At 39.8% G+C, this 24,481-nt stretch overlaps 1 protein-coding gene and 1 pseudogene across 1 annotated transcript in view; both read left to right on the plus strand.

Moving 5' to 3' along the window:
* Window positions 1–937, plus strand: part of LOC122088048 — a 1,774-nt pseudogene extending 837 nt beyond the window's left edge.
* The window catches only part of LOC122088934 (tRNA-dihydrouridine(20) synthase [NAD(P)+]-like), a 15,713-nt gene extending 3,179 nt beyond the window's left edge, over window positions 1–12,534 (plus strand). Inside the window, exons 4-9 of the mRNA XM_042658321.1 lie at window positions 1,454–1,562; window positions 1,652–1,788; window positions 1,964–2,100; window positions 9,188–9,294; window positions 11,079–11,206; window positions 12,207–12,534. Of these exons, the coding sequence (XP_042514255.1) occupies window positions 1,454–1,562; window positions 1,652–1,788; window positions 1,964–2,100; window positions 9,188–9,294; window positions 11,079–11,206; window positions 12,207–12,279 (691 nt within the window). The 3' untranslated portion in view covers window positions 12,280–12,534. The remainder of the gene's footprint in view (window positions 1–1,453; window positions 1,563–1,651; window positions 1,789–1,963; window positions 2,101–9,187; window positions 9,295–11,078; window positions 11,207–12,206) is intronic.
* Window positions 12,535–24,481: the final 11,947 nt, after the last annotated feature.

The following is a 24,481-nucleotide window of genomic DNA, read 5'->3' on the forward strand; positions in this document are numbered from 1 at the left end:
CCCAAAAAAAAAAAAAAAACATATATGTTGAGTATGCTTTCATATGGCTAACATAGGAAGCACAAGTGCTTGAGGTTGGTTTCAAAGAACAAACCCAAGCCCCCTATCTTCGTCACCTGAGACAGCCCCAATGCTCTCCAAAGCCACGTTATGGAGGTCGCAAGCGGTGCCGATGTAGCGGAGAGCGTAGCCCAATTCGCCCGAAGAAGACAGAGAGGCGTTTGTGTGCTAAGCGGTAGCGGAGCTGTAGCCAACGTCACATTGCAGCAACCAGCGGCACCGGGAGCGGTGGTGGCACTTCACGGCCGTTTTGAGATACTATCCTTAACCGGTGCCTTCCTACCTGGACCAGCGCCGCCTGGTTCAACCGGGCTGACAGTTTACTTAGCTGGCGGTCAAGGGTAGGTTGTGGGTGGAAGCATAGTGGGGACACTAGTTGCAGCCGGTCCGGTTATGGTGATTGCTGCCACGTTCTCAAATGCTACGTATGAAAGGTTACCATTGGAAGAAGATGATGATACTGGAAGTGCCGGGTAGGGTCAGCTCCCCGGCGGCGGTGCCGGAAACTCGCCATAATTTCATAAATCTTATCATGATAAAATATTGCTAAAAACTAAAAGTCTAATAAAATAATCTTGTGTTTTGATACCCATAAAATTATTTTCATTTAGGCGATTTTAACAACATTCACACACTTTAAAATAAGTTTGATTGGAACATAATTTTGTCATTAAAACTCAGATTTAAGTAATCTTAGATTTGTTGGGAAGCTTATTTTGTGCTTTACCTCATGCCAAATGTCTTGTGTAAAAATAAACTCAATTGACATGTCTAACTTATTATAGAGCAAGAACATTTCTATAAATATTGATTTTTAATGATGTAATGTGAACTAATGTTATTTTTTGATATTTGATGTGGCTTAATGTTGATTTTTGATGACTTGATATAGCTTAGTGTTGTGATTTTTTTATATATAGCATATTAAATAATATTAGAAAATAGAGAAAATAAAAAATAACACTTGGTCACCTTGTTTGCCTTAAGGCAGATGAATTGTCGCCTAAGTGCTTAGGCAACCCTCTTACACCTTGATTCGCCTTGGCGCCTTGACAACTGTGTTCTTCAGAGAAGAGCAAGATAGGCGAGAAATCTCATCAAAATGGGTTTAAAACATCATGTGACTTGGTTGAGTTGAGTTGAAATCGAGATTTCGAGCAAGGTATTGTCGTTTTCCAGTTTCACTTATAGTCTTGACTCGCCAAAGCCAAAAACGAGATTTTAGCAAGATCTCGGTGATCTCGAACCATGGCTGGGCACCACTTTGGCTTGCCACATTGCCATGTCAATAATGATACTTATTATTAGGCTTCCTAGTTGATTTATTGAAGTTGCATTTTGTTGCTTAATTGTTGCCTAGAGTAGTTGGCTGACTTGATATGTCTTTCTTTAGGTTCAAAGATGTAGCTGCAGTTGACATCAATATGGGTTGCCCCAAGTCATTCTCTATCAGTGGAGGAATGGGTTCTGCATTATTGTCTAAACCGGAGCTAATTAATGATGTATGAACTTTATATCCTTTGGAATTTAAGTTTGATATTCCTCATGTTTGCGATTTCATCTCCATTACTATATTTTTCTCTCACTGCAGATATTGACAACATTAAAGAGGAATTTGGACATGCCAGTAACATGTAAAATTAGACTCCTGAAATCGCCTCAAGATACAGTAGAATTAGCACGGAAAATTGAGAAAACTGGTGTTTCTGCTCTTGCCATTCATGGAAGGTAATCTGCTTATGCTCTTTTTGAATGATCAAACTCAAACTACTTATATATCCAATACTCTGCTAGTTTGTTCCTTGGTGAACTGGAAACTGAAATTATACTTATTCTCCCATTGTCCTTTCTTAACGTTTCTTTCTGTGCTTCACTGTATGTCCTCATGTTGAATAAAGTACAGAAAAGTTCCAGATAGACCAAGGGATCCTGCTAAGTGGAATGAGATTGCTGATGTTGTAGCAGCATTGTCTATACCAGTTATAGCTAATGGTGATGTCTTCGACTATGAAGATTTTCAATGTATTAAAGTTGCAACAGGTGGGAATACTGTCAATATAATATTCAGACGTTTTCTGCTGATCGAACATTTTGCATGATTATTTTAATTTGGATAATTTCATTTACACTAACCTATTTGAGCCGTCGAACATTTTTCTGATCGAACATTTACAAAGACTGCTAATTTCATTTCAACTGACCACTATTTGAGCCGTCTGACAAGATGATGTGGCAAATCTGACTTGTGGATAGACAAGTCTTTGTTTGGGCCACATGTCAATTTTGAAATAACCTAAAGGGGGGTGAATAGGTTATGCTAGTGAAATTTAAATCTTTTTGAATTTCCCAAGTGTGATTGTAAAAATAATTGCTGAATAAAAGATAAACAATCACACTGCATTGAGATTTATAGTGGTTCGACTCAACTTGAGTTTAGTCCACTCCCTACAAGTTCCACTTGTAAGGTATTCCACTAGCTCTTCCTTTTAGTACAATAGGTAGAGAAGAAAACCTTTACAAAATTTTGTTTAGGACAAGAGTATCCTTACAATCCCCTTCAAGGTAGAGAGGCACCTTTTACAATCCCGTTTAACGGTGGAGAGACACCTAACTCTTTTGAGGACAAGAGGATTCTTACACAATCCCAATTACAGTATAGGAAAATGTAAAAGTAATAAATTAAACTAGTGGAATAGAATTGTTCGAGTTTACCTCGTGCGGTGCGTGCAAAGTGAATATGCAAATGTATGATAGAATGCACCTTTTGTAGTCTCCCTTGAGTGTAGAGTTGTGAAAGAGACTTTTCTGAAATTCTTGAGTTCTTGAAGAACGTGTTTGACTTCAGCTTGTGAACTCAATAAAATAATGGTTGATTACAATTGACTTTGATATGATTGCTAAGAGCTTTTTTAATAGTTAATAATTAAAGTCATTAGTGGGGTATTTATACAGACAGAAACTAGACTTAATTTGGGTAACAAAATCACCCAATTTGGAAGGAGAATAATTTCTAACAGATAGAAATTTTCTCAACTGGCAGTTGCTGCTTCCTAGTCCAGTTGTATGAAGCTAGCCGTTAGACTCAAAATATAGTCGTTATATAGCCGTTGGGGTTCTCTGGAGGTCAACCGACAGTTGTTGGTTGCTCTCTGTGGGCTGATCAATGCATAATCATGTGATCCGGAAATGATCCGGCTAGTCGGTTCAATTTTCGGATAAATCCGGCAGTTGCCGGTTCCATCCGGAAGTTGCCGGATGGCTTCTGATGGAAAAAACCATCACAGAGATCAAGCGGCAATTGCTGGTTACATCTGGCAATTGTCGGTTGGGCTCTGTCTTGTGTTTTGACTGCCTGGCAGTCACACAAGAGAGTCAATATGCCTTGGGTTGTTTTCATGTGTCTTCCATTATTTAAAATGCATTAGTGCATGGGTGTAGTGCGTGTATGTGTAAATTGCAACCTAATCTAGAAGTAATTGAATTCTTCAAGTCTTCAAGATTCTTTAAGAGTCTTCAAATTAGTCTTGTAATCTTCAATTTAAGTCTTTAATCCACTTCTAATCTTCAATGCCCATATTACGTCTTTGAGCTTCAATGATGTGGTCCTCTACATGATGCTTCAACAATGTGATCCCTTACATGACACTTAGAGAGATAGTTGTTAGAACACTACTTGTTTGTTATCATCAAAACCTTTACGGAGAGGGATATTCCCAACCATAGTTGTCAAGGCGTCGCCTAGGCGACGACTAGGCATCCAGGCGGTTTGCCTGGGGCCTAGGCGACAGCCGCCTTGTTGCACTGCATGTTGCCTTCTGTTTCGACACTTATTTATGCTAAATATCATTCAAGTAAATGTTTTTAATATTTTTTATTTCATTTACTTAAGATATTATTCATAAATAAGAAAATACCCTCTATTTGAATCCAATAAAAATAGTTTAAAAATGAAATTCCAAAAGGATAAAAAGTCAACCCCTCAGTCCAAGAACAAAAACTGGATTTTGGTTATAGGGACGATTTTCAACTTTTAAATGCTAGGGTTTTTCTCAATTATGAAAATTTTATAAATTCTATCATTTTAAAACATTGCTAAAAACCAAAAAATCCAGTAAAAAAATAATTTGTTTTGATATTCATAAAATTATTTTCATTCAGGCGATTTTAACAGTATTCGTGCACTTAAAAATAAGTTTGACTGAAGCATTACTTTGTCATTGCAATTCAGATTTAAGTAATCTTAGATTTGTTAGAAAGCTGGTTTTATATTATAACTAATACAAAAAGTCTCATGTAAAAATAAAATCATTTGACCAGTCAAACTTATTATAGAATAAGAGCATTTCTCTAAATGTTGATTTTTTATAACTTAATATGACTTAATGTTAATTTTTTATGGTTTGATGTGGCTAAATGCTGATTTTTAATGACTTGATGTGGCTTAATCTTGATTTTTTATGATACAAGGTATATATAACTTACTAAATAATGTTAGAAAATAGGAAAAATAAAAAATAACACTTGTTCGCCTAGTTCGCCTTAAGGCGGGCGCCTTTTCGCCTAAGCGCTTAGACAACCCTCCACCGCCTTGGCGCTGTGACAACTATGTTCCCAACAAATTTCAAAACCTAATTCAATCAAATACCCTCCTTTTATTGGCATGCATCCTTAATCCTTGATCCTTCTATTTTTTTTTCCCAGCCATCTATGTATGCCCATGAACCCTCCTGTTATAGATTTTGAAAGATTTATTTTGCCACTTGGCAGTATCTGTTTGGGTTGAAACTTGACATGTAGGCAGGGACCAATGAGGTCTATAAAAAAAAAGAGCAACCTGGTGCACAAGGATCCCGCTTCTGCAGGGTCTGGGAGGGGCAAATTTACATAGCCTTACCCCTTGCTTCGCAGGAGAGGTTGTTTCCAAGTTTCAAACCTGTGTTCAACATGTTGTAATAGTGCAACTTAATCGTTCAGCCACAGGCTCACCCACTGGACTATGAGATCTATCCTTTCACAAAATTTGGTCATTATCTGATCTTCCACATGGTAGATATTTGGGCAGTTGAGACAAGCTTATTTTAATGGGACATTGAAGAAGCATTTTCCTTTTTAATTTGTGATAGATCTACAGTTGATGATAGTCTATTTATTTTGTTTCCACATCTATAATTGGTTATTCCATGAAAATTCATTGTCCGTAGCCCTTCTTTGTTGCGTTATTGATATCCTTCCGAGTTTTTATGATGACTTAGAAGCATCTATATGCACATTGATCCACAAACTCCCGAAGGCACCCACATGTACACACATACGTTAGCATGTATATCATAGTTCAAGGTGTTGCCTAGGCGGGCACCTAGGTGTGTGGTTGGTGTCGCCTTGTCCAGGCCCCCTCCAATGCTTTGGGTCGCCTAGGCTTTGAGACTGCTATCATGTATATATGTTATATCTCTATGCACGTAGTAACCCTTATACATTCTTGATTCTATGCACTACTTTTTCTTGGAGATGTATTATGTACTGGGAGGGGCCTTTGTGATGGAGTCAAGACAAATGTTCTAAAACTCGGGAATGGCCACGGGATCGGTCAAGGCTGATATCATTTCGATACTGATCCAGATCGGCCTGGATCAGACCGTATCAGACGGATCTACCCCCTTTTTTTTAAATCAATTGTTATTATGATTTTACTGTTGGACATATATGTGGATCAGGATCCAGGATTGGGGATTGGGGATTGGGGATTGGGGATTGGGGATTGGTTAAGGCTGATACCATTCTGATCCGGCTGATACTGACCGTTTTGTTCTAATTTTTAGATCCATGGTCAAGACTGCCTGATTGGGCCTAGGAAGATCTTATTTTGGGTAATGGATAGGTTCTGTGGACCTTAGGCAACTTGTTTATGGGTTAATTACATGCTACCGCTGAAATTTCTTGAAATTCTGTGAAATATTTCAGTTTCGCAGGGGCTTGAAATGAAACACTGTGATAGCAAGGACTGCACATATTTCGACCAAAATTTCAAGGTTTCAGTCAAAAGTTTTGTTTTGCTGAAATTTCGGCCGAAATGTTACTTTGACTGTACTTTAAATACCACATTTCGAAAGAAATGGGTTGACCCATTTCGTTCATTTTGCCTGTAAACCTTGGAAAACCCCAGTTTTGGTGCTTTCCTGGTCAAATCATTGTTGTGCAAAGTTGGAACAAGTACTTGGCTGGTGTCGCCTTGATTTTTGTCTCCCTTGACCGCCTTGGTTTGCGTAGGCACCGTGACAACTATGATCACTTTTCCGAAAAACTAATTTATGCAAAAAAATTATATGAATACTTGGTGGTTGGCATTCAATTTTTTATATGTAACTCACCGTAGCCCAAGTTATGACTTCATGGTTCAAAGATATATACCCTAGATTAGGGTCCTCCAATATGTCGATGATTCTTTTTGTGAGGCTGCTGTAGAGGATTTTGAGTGTTTCTTCCACCATACTATAACATTGCCAGCTTTTGTGATACAGTCGGAGGATTACTTGATTCGGCAGCAGTAGCAGCAGCTACAACAGCAACAACATTCTGGTCGTTTTGAACCTCCCTGGAACTCCTTCCTATGCAAACCATAATGGAATCTCCTAACCCAATTAAAAACTGAAAACAAAGGAAGTGGTTTTAATAAAAACAGGCCTGGATTTATATGTCCTAATCCAGCGTAACTAGTTACATTTAATAAAGAAGGAAGTAGGACTTTTAAGTGATTCCACGATTTGCAGAAGATAAGATTCCAAAAAATCAGGAATTCTTGGAGCCACAGGCGGTGTAGAGATTCCCAAGCTGGGTTCCACAAATGGCATAAGACACAAAACCAGATCTGAACCAAAACTAGAACCATAGGTGCATTTGTGAACCAGAAAATTGACCCAAAATCAGAACCATGATCATGCTTCTGCATTGCCAACGTTCCTTGTGGATTTGTAAGGAGTCTACAACTTACCTAGTAAGTAGATTTTTTTTACTGTTGTTTTTTCGTTTGATTGTGTTTATAAAAATTTTATAGCTATTTGGATCAGTTAGACATTGCTAGAAATAAATTCTCTTCATTCCTTAAACCCATTCTTGCTACTGAAGTTCTTTCAAAACCTTGAATTACGGTCAGGATATATTATTGATTCCCATCAAAATATGCTCATAACCTTGATCTATTTTAGTTTCCATCCTTTGCCTCTAATGAATCCTTTTAGTTTTAGAACCATTCACAAAACTCCTCCTCTATCCGTAGTTTAACCTTCTAAATCCTAACCTTTTGAGTCTCAAGAACTAAGTTGAAGCGTAATCGTGGTTTTAAGTATCGATACGTATCGTACCGTATCGGCTGATACGTGTCTGTATCGACACTTACCGATACAATACATGGAATTTTTTAAATCCTTTTGTATCGATATGTATCCTACGGTACATACCGATACGATACACACCGATACTCTATGAAAAATAAAAAATTGAGCTGAAATGTACATTTCGGTATGTATCGATATATACCGATATGGTACGATACGTACCGATACGGTGCGCTACGATCATATAATGGCCAAGATGGGTCATTTTTCAGAAAAACACGATTTTTTTGAGGGGTTTTTGTTCCAAATCTGCTGCCAGTCATTTTTTCTCTCTAATTAAAATGGAAATCAAGGTTGGGAACAAAGATTTTACATATATGGGACAACTACAAACCTTGGATTTTTAGTCCGATACTCTCAATTTAGTGTTTATGCATCATACATGTTATATATAGTTTTTTTTAAATATTTTTTTATGCAAAAGTGTATAAAAAAGTGTTTCCTATCTATTTATGTGTGTATCTTTAGCGTATCTCCGATACGATACGATACGATACCCTCCGATACGTATCTTAATTTTGGCCGATGACCGATACCGATACTTTAATCCTTGAGCGTAAGACACTTTTTAATGTGGTGGTCTGAAGTGAATTTATTGTAAAAATACATGGAACCATGTGCTTTTTTGCTGGTGGCCCAACCACAATCTGACCACCTGGTCCATCAGTCATTAAAAACCGAGCAAATATAAGAACAGAACCCTGATTTTTATTTTTGTCATCTCTAGGTTGAGGATGATTATGATCTTGCTAACTTCTGTTTCTTTCTGTGTCAGTACAGAGATTGGACACCTTTATCCTTATCTTTTTTTAAAATGTATTTTATACGGTAGTGAATAGTCAATAGAAAAGATTTTGTTCTGCATTTTCATGATCAGATTCAGCTAAATATTGTCCTGGCTACGTTTTAACTAAAATCCCTCTCTTGTAGGAGGTTTACTTTTAAGGTAAACTAGGATGAGCATGAGTCATTCACTCATTCCTATTCAAGAATAAACAGTTCAGACTTGAAATCTGGAACTTGTCTTTGATTTCTATCATATCTACCTCCTGCAGCCTCATCAGTGTTCTGTTTTCCAGTCCATGATGCCGACAGTCTTTTTCTTCCTTCGGCAGAAATCTTTCTCCAAAATGTCAAAACATTTTGAGAAGTTGGAATTTGAAGCTGCAGAAATTGCTGAGTGACACTCTGTCTATTGAGCTTTATTCAAAACACTTGTGCAGCATATGCTGTCTTATCATGTGGACTTTGGCAGGTATACCTGTTGATTCCAAAACTGTGGATGGGATATATTATATGGAGGCTAGAATAGGGAGATATCTTCAGAGTACCTAGTTGCATTTCGGACAGTTTTGCTAACCTCTTTGGTTAATCAGATCTGCCCATCGCAATTTTCAGTTATGGGGTGTTGTATGGCTTGAGGAAGAGGTGGTGGAGACTAGAGAATCTGAGACTTGATTGATATAAAGTCTATAGGCATTTGTTCAACTATGACATGAGAATTCTGTGAATGTGACATTGAGAATGTTTGCAGTTGCTATGATTAAGTTTGAATTAAATTGTACTAGTCAGATCCCCTTTCTTCATGTTAACATTCAAAATGGGTTTTGATAATTTTTCCCTCCCAATGCATATCTCCAGTTGCATTTAGCCCACTTGCATAGTGGTCTCTGTCCTTAATGGTCTATTTGCTTAAAAGATGTTCACAATTGTTTGGTGTTCATGGTTTTCTGTAGGTGCCTCTTCAGTGATGGTTGCTAGAGGAGCCCTGTGGAATGCTTCAATTTTCTCACCCAGTGGTAAGTTACCCTGGGAGGATGTGAAAAGAGAATATATACGGAAGGTGCTGGGTCTTTACGCCTTTTCAATTGTTTCTGTTTTTTGTTAAACTTGATGATGAGCTTATACTCCTATGATGTTCTTGAAAATGAAGTTCACAGTCTGATGCTGGAATCAGATTCAGATAGGCTTTTAGTTTGTCTAGATTGAGTGTACCAATTATTGCCAAAACTGCTGTCTCTTTAAGTGTTTATTTTTTTCCTGCATCCAATTTTTTATGTGCGTAACATGCCGACAGCATTGGGATGGAATCTCCCAAGCATGCACGTTATTGGCCACCAGATGGAGCGCGAAGCATCCTAGTCGTTCGATCCATCTCCATTGCATCACTCACGATTCACCGCCACTCATCTGCCCCTGGACCCTTCATGACCCACCACTGCACTCCTGGCTGTGAGCTTTGTGGAGTGTCTCTCTTGCCTATCTTATTCGATTCAGCTGCATCTGCATCACATGGAGACCGATAACTCCCCTGTTCCTCGGAAAGCTCCTTCCTCCCCCACCTGCTGTCCCCACGGCCTCTTTCTCTCTCTCTCTGCGTTTCTTCACCAGCAGTCCTTCACGGAGATCCTTGTTGCCCATGGTTTGGAGTACCTTGAGTTCCCAGGTGAACAGATCACCATTGCTGAGGGATACTTGAGCACTGTGGAGTCGCTAGCATTTGCACTTTCCACAGGTCTGATCCAACTGGGTGGTAAAGAAAAGAGGCTTGAGTGGCAGTCCAAAGGTGTTGTGAGGTCGCTGGAGATGGAGACTAATCAGGGTGGCAGCAGCAGCAGGCCTGTGGGGCTCTGTTTTGATTATGGTTCAGAAATGGTGGCCGATTATGTCATAGTGACAGTGTCATTGAGGGTTCTCAAGGCCAGGGTTTGGGGTAAGTCGGGTATGTTCAGCCCTCCACTTCCCTCTTTCAAGACCGAAGCAATTTTGAGGGTTGGGTTTGGCGTCGTTAGCAAGTTGTTTATGTGATTGAGTAAAAAAAGTGGGAATCTTGAAATGTGGGATGCAGTGAGAAAGGAAGGCGAAGTGGGGAGAGAGAGGTGTAAAATGCAGTGGAGCTCACTTCTGTTCATCTAGCAGAGGGTGCATTGATTGACACAGTGGCAATGGATGGAATGGTTGAGATGCTTCCCACCCCATCTGACTGACAAATGTTCCTACATGAAAGATTCCATCCCACACTGGCAGTTTGACAATCCCTCCCCCTAATTTTTAATATCTCTGTCTAGTAATGTTGCTTTTAGTTCCTGCATAAGCTCTCAACTTGATATAGACGAAACGGTGATTCAACTCCTAGCATCAAGAAATCCAAGACAGAGTTACAGAAATCAATATGAGCATACCGCCTTTTCTCTTAATGCTAATGCTTTCAAAATTTTGCTTTTCTTTTCCCCTTATTTTTTTTTTCATCTATGCAGTCTAATCAAACTCCTAACGTTTTTGAAATTTAAATAGTATTTTTAATAGTACACCTTTGTAGTGTTGTGGAAGTCTGTTTACCGTTACATTGGTTATATTATACTATGTAATCAGTTTGTAAGTTTTCTTTGCAAGATGAAGTAACGAGTGTTGGAGAACACCAATAGTAACAGAAGAAGCTTAAAATTTATTCATGTAGTTTCAAGTTCCAATATTTGTGGCATATCATGTGTAGAATTGTAGTTTGGCGCTAAGAATGTTGAACTGACTATGGTATAATTGTTACTTTTCAGGTACATTTAGTCTCCTCTCTTGCTAGGTTCATGAGTACAGATAATCTTAACAGTTTCTTTCTTTTTAATTTTCCAGAGCCTCTTATGGGATAATGATGTTAGAAGCACAAAGCAAACTTTGAAAGAAATGATAATGCATTATTCTTCCCTTGAACTACCAGAAGGAAAGGCTGTGATTAAATCTGATACTTTAGCAGATTTGGCGTAAGTTTTATCTATCATTTCATTCATCTTCTTTCTTATGAAGTCTATGTTTGTTGGTGTGTCTGTTTTGAAATATACTGAAAAATGTTCTAATGTCTATGTTTTACTTTCTATGCTTTGAAACTATGCCTAGGTAATTGCTACATAAATTGCAAATAAGTGAGATTTTAATTGGTTTTTGTTTCCTGCGTGGCCTACATATCTGACTCAAGGCAGTCTGGGTGGGGCGTGAATTTTGTGAAGTAGGGCCAGAGTCCTCTGTTCACATGTTACTTTCAGGTTTAACAGATTAGGCCACGTGGAGAATTAAATTTTGAAAGTCTTCTAAAAATCTCCTTTTGACATAGGGTGAAAACAAATGGATGTCTGAAACATTAGGGAAAATATACATCTATGGGTGTTTATATGATTCAATTTGGTTCTGAATTTTAACATGTGGCCAATCTAGACCATGGCTACCTATCCAACAGTGAAAACTACCTACTTGTATTTCCATGCACAAATAGGTTGATCGAATAGGTAGCCTTCTTTCGTGGGCCAGTGTAATCCATACTGTGCCCAAGTTATCTGACGGTTGATATTACCTCATCATCCTGCATGTTACAGAAATAGTTGGGCCGTGTAGGAATCCCCTCCTATGTGGGCCATGTAAAGAGCCTTCTGCATTGCTAATATTACCAAATTTCCCTTTTCAAGCAGTAATCTTAATAAATCTACATCTGATTTTATGTAATCAGTCTCACTTTTGAGTTCATTTTGGGTCAATTACCCAAAACAAGGTGATTGTCTGGTTGTGAGTAATGGGAAGAGAAAATATGCCTTTCTAAGTCTTGATGTGAAACTGCAGTATCTTGAAATATTTTACAACATTCTAACATCTGCATTAAGTTGACCATGCGATGCACTATAAATTTTTAACATCTCCTGAATGCAAATGAATATGCATCTGTGTTGTGGTACCATAACTTTATGTAGTTGATGCTGTTATTTTGATTTTCAGGCAACATTATGGGGAAGAACAGTACTACGAATTTGTTAGCAGAAACCGTTTGTTAATGAATGGAAATAGGTGACTCTTTGATGTACTGCTGTACATGGATCCTTACCCTGCTAAGACTCTCTTATGGAGGTTACTTGGCTCAGTTTTGACATTGAGGATGTCTCATTTTCTGCCCATATTCATGCAATCCCCATTTTGGGATTTAGCGCCGCCTTATATTCTTCTGTTGTATTCTAGAATGCTAAAATTGAAGGCTTGGTATAATTGCTAATATAAATTGGTGATAATATGATTTATTTATGAATTATTTTCTTTGTTTGGATTTTGATATGTGATTATTAACATTTATCTGTATGGTGTAAGGGATATTTAGGTTTCAGCCTCAATTCTGATATCAAGTTTTAATCCAAATGAGTTCTCCATGTCTTATGGCAAAGATTGGAAATTTTGTGAAATGTAAGATTAATTTTATATTCCATCCCCACCCCCACCAAAAAAAAAAAAAAAAGAAGTAAGATTAATTTTATAACGTTGGAGATACAAACAAAATAAGTGCCAAAGTCGTCTATGGTGAGGCGGTGAGGTGTAGTGAGCATCCAACAGCTGGGATGCATGGATGTTCATTGCACGTAACCGTTCACTGTAGATAATTTGGACCCGTGAAAGGATAAAGTAGCGCTTTGGATAATGAATTAAACAAAGTGAAGACAGCATTAGCTTCTCAATAGAAAAAACTGGTTGGTATAACTACACTGAGGTGGCTCTGATGGAAAGGGCAATCCAGTAACTTCATATATCCGATGATAGAAATTGATCACATTGTCTAGTGAAGGCTGATTCGAAGTAGGATATAGGGTTTGAGTGATATAAAGGAACTTAATGTAAGATTAAAATCTCTCACTAGATATAATCCTTATAACCATAGATAGATTAAGAACACCAAAAATAATGAGATAAAAACTATAATCAATAAAAACGTACCTTTGGGATTCATAATAAAGCAAAGCGTAGCGGAAAATCTTCTGATCCACATAGCAAGGTATTTTTCCTCTATTCCCTTATGATCACTGGCTAGATGAAGAACCTGAACGCGTAAGGGAGGAAGTCACAAGAAACCCTGTCTCTTTCTCTTTCTCTTTCTCCCTCTCTCTTTAGAATGCACGTTGTGAATAAGATTAGAGTTAGAGCAAAGACCTAGCTCTCTATTTATAAAGTTTCATAATGGACCCATTCATCACAAGTCCTATGGTTAGCTAAAGCCCACACTAGCAAACTCATCTTAAACTAATTAAAGTACGTATGTCTCACTTAATTAGACCAAATAATTAGCCTGATTTTATTAAAGCACAAAAACCCAGTTAATATGAGTCCATGTAGAAATATTTTAACATTCTCTCACTTGGGCTATATTAATTGCTATCAATTTTTTAAAACTTATTTTGTCCTTAAAAAACAATTTCAGGTTAATAATCATCTTAATGCACGTTCCTTTATAATGGTCTAGAGACATCTCTATTAGTCAATCTTGTCCCATAGAGTCTCAAACACCGAATCATGGCGGTTACAACATCTTGTAAACGACACAGGACCTTCGATGGTCACAAGAGCTTTCAACTCTATTGACATGGATTCAATATGGTAGTGTGGCAACTGGATAACACCTACATAATGGTTCCATTTGTGTTATCCCCTTGTCAGTCCAATTTTCTCTCCCTTGAGTGATACAACCACATTGAAGAAAATTCTTTATGGTTCCAATGAACTTGTATGTCTTATCTTCAATAACTTGAGTTATACTTTATGTGTTATAAAATGTACTTAAGGCTAATATCTGAATGCCCTAGCCTTTGCTCAAGGTTAACACATATCTTAAGATTTCAAATATATATATATATATATATATATATAAAACATTCCAACATATAAAACACCCACGTGTTAAATACAACAGTAATAACAAAACTGCATTTTATTGAATAGAATTGCATGCAAATGATAGTTAATATATAATCCTAAAAATTACCAAAAGGTAAAAATACAAATGAAAATTTTATTACACAATAGAGTAAAATAAAATATCTCCCACTAAACAACCGCATCCCATGATGCTCCTAAGCCCTTGCTAATGACATGTCTCTCAAAAACACAAGGGCGAAGGCCTTTAGTCAAGGGATCAACTATTATATCATCTGTACCAATATGCTCCACTGTGATGCCACATTTCTTAACATTTTCCTTTATGGTCAAATATTTGATTTCCAAATGCACGAACATTAGGATAGCCTAGTGGTGGTAGCTTCGGCTTGTGGAGCCGGCACCTAGGGGAAGAGGTCGTGGGATCGAACACTGTTGTACGCATTGTGTGAGTGTGTTTTCTTATTTATTCTGTACCCACCCGTAGGTTGCCCAGATGGTTAGGGCGAACTGGGGATTGTGTGGATTAAGCGCACGGTCTCAGGTTCGATTCCCCATCTATGCATCTACGATTTAAATGGAGATCATAGTGGTGGATTGTTGTGCTAGTCTCCCCGAGGATTAGTCGAGGTGTGCATAAGCTACCCGGACACCTTGGTTAACAAAAAAAAAATTTGATCTCCATATGCTTAGACCCTGTGATACCTTTATTGTTGTTAATAAACAACACAACAAACTTGTTATCACAGTACAACTAGATGGGTCTAGCCACAAAATCAAACATTGTCAACTCCCTTATGAGGTTCCTAAGCTCTATTGCCTGAGTAGCTGCTCTATAGCTGATGAGCACATTTATGTGTGAAATCTAGGGTAGTAAAACATACATTTTACATATTTAGAATGGAGCTACCTTGGGTTTTACTCTCTTTTTGCAGGTTTTATATTTTCAAGGCCTTAAGGACTATCGGGAGCTATATCTTCAATTTTACACGTAAAGAGGTCCTATTTCTTTCCATGGTTGCGAAGAAGACGAAATTTTGAGCAAGATGGACGTGTTCAATTAAAAGTACACATTCGTTTGGTCACCCGTACAAATGATTATTCTTTTTCGGGTCAGAAAAAGAATAATAGATCAGAACTGAACCGAGATGCAGAACCAGCCCATTTGCAATTGTCCCAGAGGTACAAGGAATACTCCAAATGCCAACAAGGATCGATGGACCACATCTTTAAGTGATTAAAGATTTGTTTTTTGTAACAACAACTACCTAGTTTAGTTGGTGAGCTATGGTGTACAAAATTCTCTTGCTCACCAAGAGGTCTCAAGTTCGAATCTTATGGTTGTTTTTTTTAGAGATTTTGTTGAAGATTTTCTGCTTTTCACTCACTTAAAGCACTAAGGGCATGGAGGGGATTTCCACATCAAATTAGAAGCAAGGAAAATCGTGGAAGCAAGAAGAGAAGAAAAAAAAAAGGAAAGAGAAAAAAAGGGGAGAAATAAAGATTGTCCAAATCTTCTCTCTCCTCCACATCATCACCAAAGATTGTCCAAATCACACAAAGGAAGAAAAAAAAATCGTCCCTAGGAGAGAGAAAAAAGAAGAAAAATAAATTAGAAAAAAAAAAGGAAAGAAAATAAGCAAAAAATTATAGGAAATTTCTCAAAATTTATTTCTCTCTTCTCTCTCCTCCATCTTAGCACTTTTGGACTCAAAAGATCTCACAATCAATTGTGGGTTTCTCTCTTTTAGGAAAGAGAAAATTGTTACCCTACCTCTCCATTCCCTATAAATACAACTCATGTAAGAGGAGGAGAGACAATTCATTCTTCTTCTAGTTTTTTTTTAGTTGCTCTCTCTCTCCCTCTCTCACTCTTTGGTTTTAGTTCTTCTCTATTTTTGCTTTAATCACTTTTGTAATAGTTTTTTTTTTTATTTCAATTAATGCAAGTACTCTTTTATTTTATTCAGTTTTTTTTTATGTTTATGATTTATGCAATTGAGTTGTAATTTTTTTTAAGTTATAGTTCTAGGCTTAGATCTAGGTGACAAGATCACGAGCCGTGGAGCAATTGTTTTTTCAAGTTCAAGCATTGATTCAAGTAAGTAGGCTCCTTCAGTAGTCTTCTGTCCCCCCCTCTCATTCCTTCTTCTGACTACCCTTTCTTTCTTAATTTAGGATTTTTATTTTCAGTCGTTACATTATTGCTATCCCTCTCCCCCAAGGTTCATGGCTAGTGTATGTGTTGGCTTTGCCCCTCCTGGCCATAGAACCATCAATTTATTGCTTTTATTTTAATTGTCTCCCTTTCCCTAAAGCCAAGTAGAGAAACCCTTGTAAGAGTAACTCTCTGGTCAAGTAGGGAAGCTCATATTATGATGCATCCCTCGGGCTAAGTAGAGAAACCTGCTTGTGAGTCTCTCTCTAGCTTTATCCCCTTTCTTTTACTTTATTTTTATTTCAGCATTTTTTTCCTTTATTATTATTTTTTTTTAATTGCGTGGGTTGTTTACTTTTAGTTGTTTATTTATTTAATTTTAATTGTGTGGCTTGCGTCTTTAAATTCTTAGATGACGAATGGTTAGGACGTTATTTTTAGGACGGTAATTAGAATTAGATCACAACCATTAATCAGTTCACTTTCGCATTATTAAAAGAAATAAAAAATAAGGTGGCTGCTCTCCCTGTGTTCGACCCGTAGCTACACTGATTCGTACGCTTGCGGTTACATTTTAAATCTCAAACACATACTCTAACCTTAAATTTGCTTTTGTGTATATGTGTGGGACCCACTATGTATGCATGTGTTCCAATTACATGCAACCTTGTATATGCATGTGGACTAATCGGATCCTTCACAAGAGTCATGTCACGTCTGAACACCCGATCTCGATCTCAACCACGTGCATCACCTCTTGTTTCCCCTACATGGAATCAGGGTAGACCACGAAATACACCCCTGGCTCCACCGGTACTCACTGCTTATGATGTGACCTCCATCATGAATAATATGATTCAGGAAGTTGAGGAAAGACAGAATCAGTTCATGGCTGAGATCGATAATTGAATCCAAATGGCAATGGAAGCCTACAGTGCACCACCCGCACCCCCTACTCCACCAGCACCCGATTCGGTACCTACCGGCTAGGCCACTCTTCAAACATCTGGTGGGGCACAAGGGCAGGTGCATGGGCAAGTGCATGGGCAAGGACAACAAAATGTACATGGGTATGTACAAGTTCTCGCATCAGATCAAGCCCAGGTACATATAGAGGGTTGGACGGACCTGACAAAGATGATGGAGAAGTTTCAGAGGCTTAGACCCCCATGCTTCTCAAAAGTGGGTCAGGATCCATTATACCCATCAAGGTGGATTGGTGGTATGGAAAAGGTGTTTAGGCTAATGGGCTGCACTGAGGAGCAAAAAAATTTGTGTGCAGGCTACCAGTTGCAAAATGAGGCTAATGATTGGTGGAGTGCTACTGAGCCCATTCTGAGGGCGAGTAACCAAAGCCCTACTTGGGTGGACTTCAAAGGGGCCTTCTTTGAGAACTATTTTCTGGAAATATTTAAAGATAGGAGAGAGAGTGAGTTCTCCCAGTTGGTACAAGGTTCTCGGTCTATGCTTGAGTATCAGAAATGCTATAAGGAGCTATTCCATTTTGCTCCTGAGCATCTCCAATGTGATAGGGCTAGGACCAAGAAGTTCGAGAAAGGGTTGAGGCCAGGTATTGGGTCAACCATAGTTGGGTTGAAACTATAGACTTCTGCCAAGGTGGTCTAAGTGGCCAAATCTATTCAAGACCGGTGTAGAAATAACTTCTCAGCCCAACATGGAACGGGAAAGAGGCCTATAGGGTCCATTGACTCCAGGGGAGGTAGCAAACCCTTCCGAGTGTCTTATATCAACCTAACTCTAGTACAATTTAGAAAGCCTGAGGTTAGCCAGACTTCTTAGTCCTCCCGTTCTAGTGCCGTGTCTCAATCTGTGGGGTCGAGCCCAAGGTGTTTTCATTGTAATCAGTCGGGCCATCTAGCGAGGACATGCCCCCACCAAAGGCTAAGTGATGCATCGTATACTATGCCACCTAGGCCCCAGCAGATCTATACAGCCACTAGACCAGCACAGAACCCACAGGGCTAGAGACCCCAAGGAAGGGTGTTTGCCATGACCGCCGAAGATGCAGAGGCTGCACCCGATGTAGTGACATGTACTTTATTGATATCATTATTGCCTGCACATGTGTTATTTGACTCAGAAGCCTCACATTCGTTTGTGTCACCGGCATTCGCAAAGAAAATGGGGATTCCACCCAAAAGATTGACACAGTGTTTGACAGTGAATACCCCTACAGGAAGTGTAGTAGGTCTGAACTATGTATATGAGCCTTGTCCAGTGACCATAGGTGGACATGAGTTGAATGCTCACTTGATCAAGTTGGATATGACCAACATCAAGGTGATTCTAGGGATGGACTGGTTGTCCGCATACAGAGGCAGTGTGTTATGTGTTAAAAAGGTGATCCTTTTTAGACCTCATGATGAGGATGAGTTTGTCTTCCAAGGGAATAAGCCCAAGAAACCCAAGAAGGTTATCATATCAGCACTCCAGATGAAGAAACTGCTAGATAAAGGATGTCAAGGCTACTTAGCATCTGTGATGGATACTGAGATAGAGATTAGGCCATTGACCGAGCTAGATGTGGTAAGAGAATTTCCTGATGTATTTCTGGATGACTTGACAGAGTTTTCTATAGATCTACTCCCCAGCTCGGCACCAGTGTTAAAAGCCCTTACCGCATTGCCCCCACAAAGTTTAAAGAATTTGAAAGAATTGCAAGTGCAATATTAGGATCTTTTGATGAAGGGATTCATTAGACCTAGTGTGTCTCCATGGGGAGCACCGGTACTGTTCGTCAAGAAGAAGGACGGAAGTATGAGACTGTTCATTGATTATCGAGAGCTTAAAAAGCTAACCGTCAAGAACCGATATCCTTTGCCAAGGATAGATGATTTGTTTGATCAATTGCAAGGTGCCAAGGTATTCTCCAAGATTAACCTTAGATCGGGCTACCACCAGCTCAGGATCAAGGATAGTGATGTCAGCAAGACGACCTTCAAATCAAGGTATGGAAATTATGAGTTCTTGGTGATGTCATTTGGGTTGACCAATGCACTAGTTGCATTTATGGATTTGATGAACCGGGTATTCTAGGACGTCTTAGATAAGTTTGTGATTGTATTCATTGATGACATCTTGGTTTACTCCAAGAGTGTAGAGAAACATGTTGTTCATCTGAGGTTAGTACTATAACGTCTGAGAGAGAAGCAACTGTATGCCAAGTTCAACAAATGCGAGTTCTGGTTGTCATAGGTGGCATTCCTAGGCCACATTATTTCAGACAAGGGTATAGTGGTTGACCCAGGCAAGGTGAAGGCAGTCCTAGAATGGGAGACTCCCAAGAATGTGGCAGACATATGTAGTTTTCTAGGATTGGCCGAACGCTACAGGAGGTTTATTGAGAACTTCTCCCGTATTGCTACCCCAATGACCCGACTCACACTGGAGGGTGTGAAATTTGAATGGTCTGATGCTTGTAAAAAGAGCTTCAAGGAGCTAAAGCAAATATTAATATTAGCTCCAGTTTTAACTATTCCAACCATTACAGGTGGTATGGTTGTGTATAGTGATGCCTCCAAGCTGGATTGAGTTGTGTATTAATGCAGCACGGGAAAGTCATTGCTTATGCATTATGCCAGTTGAAGGATTATGAGAAGAACTACCCCACCAATGACTTGGAGTTGGCAATAATGATTTTTGCATTGAAAATTTGGAGACATTACTTGTATGGTAAGAAGAGTGAGATCTATAGTGACCATAAGAGCCTCAAGTACTTCTTCACCCAAAAGGAGCTCAACATGAGACAAAGGCGTTGGTTGGAGTTGATGAAGGACTATGACTGTACTATCCACTATCACCTAGGAAAGGCCAATGTGGTAGCTGATGCACTTAGTCAGAAATCCCAGTTACTAACTCTTGCATCACTGACCACTAATGAGCATCTTATGGAGGAGGCCAGGAAACTAGATTTGGAGCTACTAGTGGAAGATGTCACCTTGTCATCATTGGCATTACTGCAGCTTAGGGTACTGATGCAGAGCTGTAGAAGCTGATAACATATTTCCAGGAAGGAACCCAAAAAAGACCCGGATTTCTCTGTGTTTGACGGGGAGATTCTCAAGTTCAAAGGGAGGTTATGCGTGCCTAGTGATGGTGATTTGAGAGGCACAATTTTGATAGAAGCACACAGCTCTCCATACTCTATTCACCCCGACAACACTAAAATGTATAAAGACCTCAAGGGCTCCTACTGGTGGAAGGGAATGAAAAATGATGTGGCCACACATGTATCTAGATGCCTCACATGCCAGTAAGTCAAGGCTGAAAGACAAAGGCCCCATAGTTTATTACAATCACTACCTATTCCGGAGTGGAAATAGGAAAATATTACCATGGATTTCGTCACAGGCTTACCCCGCACTCAGAAGGGTATGGATGCCATTTGGGTAGTTGTGGACCGTTTGACTAAGGCAACTCACTTTATCCTAATCAAGGTCATATTTTCTATGGACAAGTTGGCCAAGTTGTATACTGGCAACATCATTCGGTTGCGTGGTGTACCGGTTTGCATTATCTTTGATCGAGATCCCAAATTCACTTCCAAGTTTTGGGCATGTGTGCAGAAGGCTATGGGCACACAACTGAACTTTAGCACTGCATTTCACCCACAGACTGATGGTCAGTCGGAGAGGACTATCCTGACATTGGAGCACCTACTTCAAGCGTGTGCCTTGGATATGAGTTACAGTTAGGATGAACACATTTCCCTTATTGAGTTCTCCTACAACAACAATTACCAGGCCACCATTGAAATATCCCCATTTGAAGCACAGTGTGGCAAAAAGTGCCGGACTCCACTCTATTTGGATGTGGTTGGTGAGTAGTATATTCTGGGTCCAGAGTTGATACAAGCTACCAGTGAGAAGGTGAATGTGATCAGAGAGAGGATTAAGGCAGCTCAGTCCAGGCAGAAGAGCTATGCAAATGTCAGGAAAAAGCATCTGGAATTTGGAGTTGGAGACAAAGTCTTCTTACAAATCTCCCCAGTTAAAGGGGTAATGCGGTTAGATAAGAAGGGAAAGCTTAGTCCAAGGTTTGTGGGACCGTACAATGTACTAGAGAGGATTGGACTGGTAGCTTACAGGATAGCTCTACCACTAGAGTTAGAGGGTGCAGACGATGTCTTCCATGTATCTATGTTGAGGAAGTACATTCCCGACCCCACTCACTTCTTGACTTACATACCCTGTGAGTTGGACGAGGACCTTGCCTATGTGGAGTATTCGGAGAAGATTGTTGATCGGAAGGTCCACATTCTCCGCAACCACACTGTTTCCTTCGTCAAAGTGAAATGGATGAATCACCCAAAATAGGAAGCATCCTGAGAGCGGGAAGAAGAAATGAAGGAACAATACCCTAGATTGTTTAATTTACCAGGTATGTTCAATTTCGAGGACAAAATTCTTATAATGTGGGGGAATGTTACACCTGTGCCCTAACCCAGTCTAATTTGAACTGTTGTGATAGGTCTCAGATTAAAATTCGAAAGCACAACCGGGTTTTGGCTCACGGCCACCCATAGCCTAAGGGGAAGGGATGATCCCACATGTTCGTACATCGCTTGCCAGTCTAATTGGAGGGGATTCATACCTTCCAATCCTAAACGGTAAGTGACCCGACACCCCACACCTAAATCCTGGCAAGCACCAAAATTGTCAGAAGACCATGAGCACGGCCGAGGGCAGCTACCCATATGAGACCAGCTAGGGGACAAAAAGTAGTCAAGATAGCAGACTATACTGAACACCAAAAATATGCCACCGGAAATAGCTAGGGCTTGAATCCGATGACTGTTTACGGTGACCAATCAGGTTGCTGGTTGGGTTTCGATGCCCGTGGATCCTGCTACCCGCATCGTGGATAGCCCTGAATGATCCCAAATCTTTCCTCACACCTCCCTCAAGACATAAACATTCTATGGACCAAAGTGGTTGGGTCCACGATCCTTGAAAGTCGAATTAACCTGTTTGGACCCGACTAGTGCCAAACAAAATAGACCCTAAAACATATAAGTGGAAATGAGGATTCATTTCCTCATTTCTCACTTGTGCACAAATGTGGGAGAGGAGAAAAGGAGAGGAAGGAAGAGGAAGAAGGAGAGGAAGGACTCACCTTGGCTCCCGGTTGCCGCCTAGTTGTCGGAATCCCTGCCGGAGGTAAGTGCAACCTCTTCTACCACTCTCTCTCTCTTTATTTTGACCTAGGGCAAGCTAGGTATAGGAGTAATCTTGAGCTACAAACCATGTTGAGCTCGAGGATTCCATGTCTCACCTCCCGGTGCCATTGCCAAGCTCAAATTGAGTCCGGTGAGCTCCGCCAACAAGATTGACCATATGACCACCTAGGGTTTTGATCGTTTGATTGACGTATCTCCCAAATGGCTCAGTGGAATTGGGATTTTAATTTTATTAGCTCATAGTGATACTAGGAGCATCCCCCATAAACTCCTCGGAACAAATCCTAGCAATTGGGCCCGAGTCGGAAAGCCCCAATTCACCTGGGCAGTTCTGTACTGCCATAAAAAATAAGCCACAAGAAACATGGGGTTTGCTTCTGGTGGGCTGTTTTCGGTGACTACCCGAGCCTTTTGAGCTCTCTGTGATGTCCACCGGAAACAACACTGATATTTTTGGTGCATAGTGTCTATTTCCGGTGACATTACTGCTACTGTGGGACTTTGCCTATACCCTTTGAGGGTGACCCATGTGGGCCCCTCCTGATGTTCCTGACACGTATTGACATTTGGTTACCTTTGTGCCTAGGGCAGTGATGTACACGCACCCCGAGGTCAGGATTGAATCAAACAATCAGTGGCCATACTTGAACCCTAATATACACAAGCCTAATCAAGGTGAGGGATGGTCGCTATTATTTTGGGAATGTTTATTTATCTAGAATTGCTCACATGTGTAGATTTACATTTTTATTGTTCACATGATGATGATGTTCTATAATATGTTACATTCTATGAATAAGATATGAAATGTTTATGGATATATATGGCGGGATTTGGTGTGGCCAAGGTGGTACCGGTACCATAATTGATGAATGTTTGTTGTTTTCATGCATTGATTATGTGCATTAGAGTTAGTTGTAGTCATGGATTCCACTTTGTGGCCGATGTGTTACTAATATCGTGTACTCCGAGACTGCATTTGGAAATGGATACGCTTTGTGGCCGATGGGGATACCAGTGTTGTGTAGTCCATAAACAACTATTATTATGCATGCTAGGTTAGGTAAACGGTCGCTGGTTACACTTTGTGGCTGATGTGTTACTGGTATCATGTACATCAGGACTATACTTGGAGATGGATTACCCTTTGTGGCCGATGTGTTCCCGGTATCATGTAATTCATACTAACTGTATCACTATCAAGGCATGTAGATTATTTGTGGTTAGGTATCACTCCCTATGCTATGAACCCTTTCTAATAGGGGGTAAGGTGTTGGATAACCCATTTGTGGTATGTTTGATGTGCCTTTCCGGAATGCCACACCTGCAGTACGGTGTGATTGTTGCCAGAGGTGGGAACTTGTCCGGCGTGGCCGATGATTGGTACCGGTGCCGTGACAGCCAGAAGGGGGTTATCAAGGGTTTACTGTTGACCCATGGTCGCATACGGGGACCGATAGGCTTCTATTCACGGCTAGGGTTTGTATCCCTATGTAGTCGATGGCGGTTCCGAGATGAGGGATACATCCTAATGTGCCATAGTAGCCAGACTTAGTTTTATTGTTAGGTGGATAATAAAACAAATGAATTGCATCATGAGCATCATGGACTATGTGTTTAATTTATGTACTCATGCATCATAAATTATTTCTGCGACTGTTTTGCTTGGATGTGCATGAACCCCACCCCTCACTGAGTGAGTTGGAAAGCTCACCCCATGTATACACCCCTTTTTAGATGATGATGCAGGTACCGTTGTGCCGATGGCATGTGACCCATTATCCTTCGGATCCGAGTAAGGTGTGAGCGACTGGTGGACACCAAAAGCGGAGGAGCACAATCAGGATTGTGCTTGCGACCACTGTGCTTATGCCGCACCGTGAGTTGTGTAGTGTACTTTTGATCCTTTTGACATAGACTACGGATGGTATATTTTGGAATTAATGTTTATAAGTCTTGGATAAATTGTAACAGAATAACTTGGTTATGGATGTCATATTATCA

This window comes from Macadamia integrifolia, chromosome 9 (assembly GCF_013358625.1).
Source record: "Macadamia integrifolia cultivar HAES 741 chromosome 9, SCU_Mint_v3, whole genome shotgun sequence".
Lineage (NCBI taxonomy): Eukaryota > Viridiplantae > Streptophyta > Magnoliopsida > Proteales > Proteaceae > Macadamia > Macadamia integrifolia.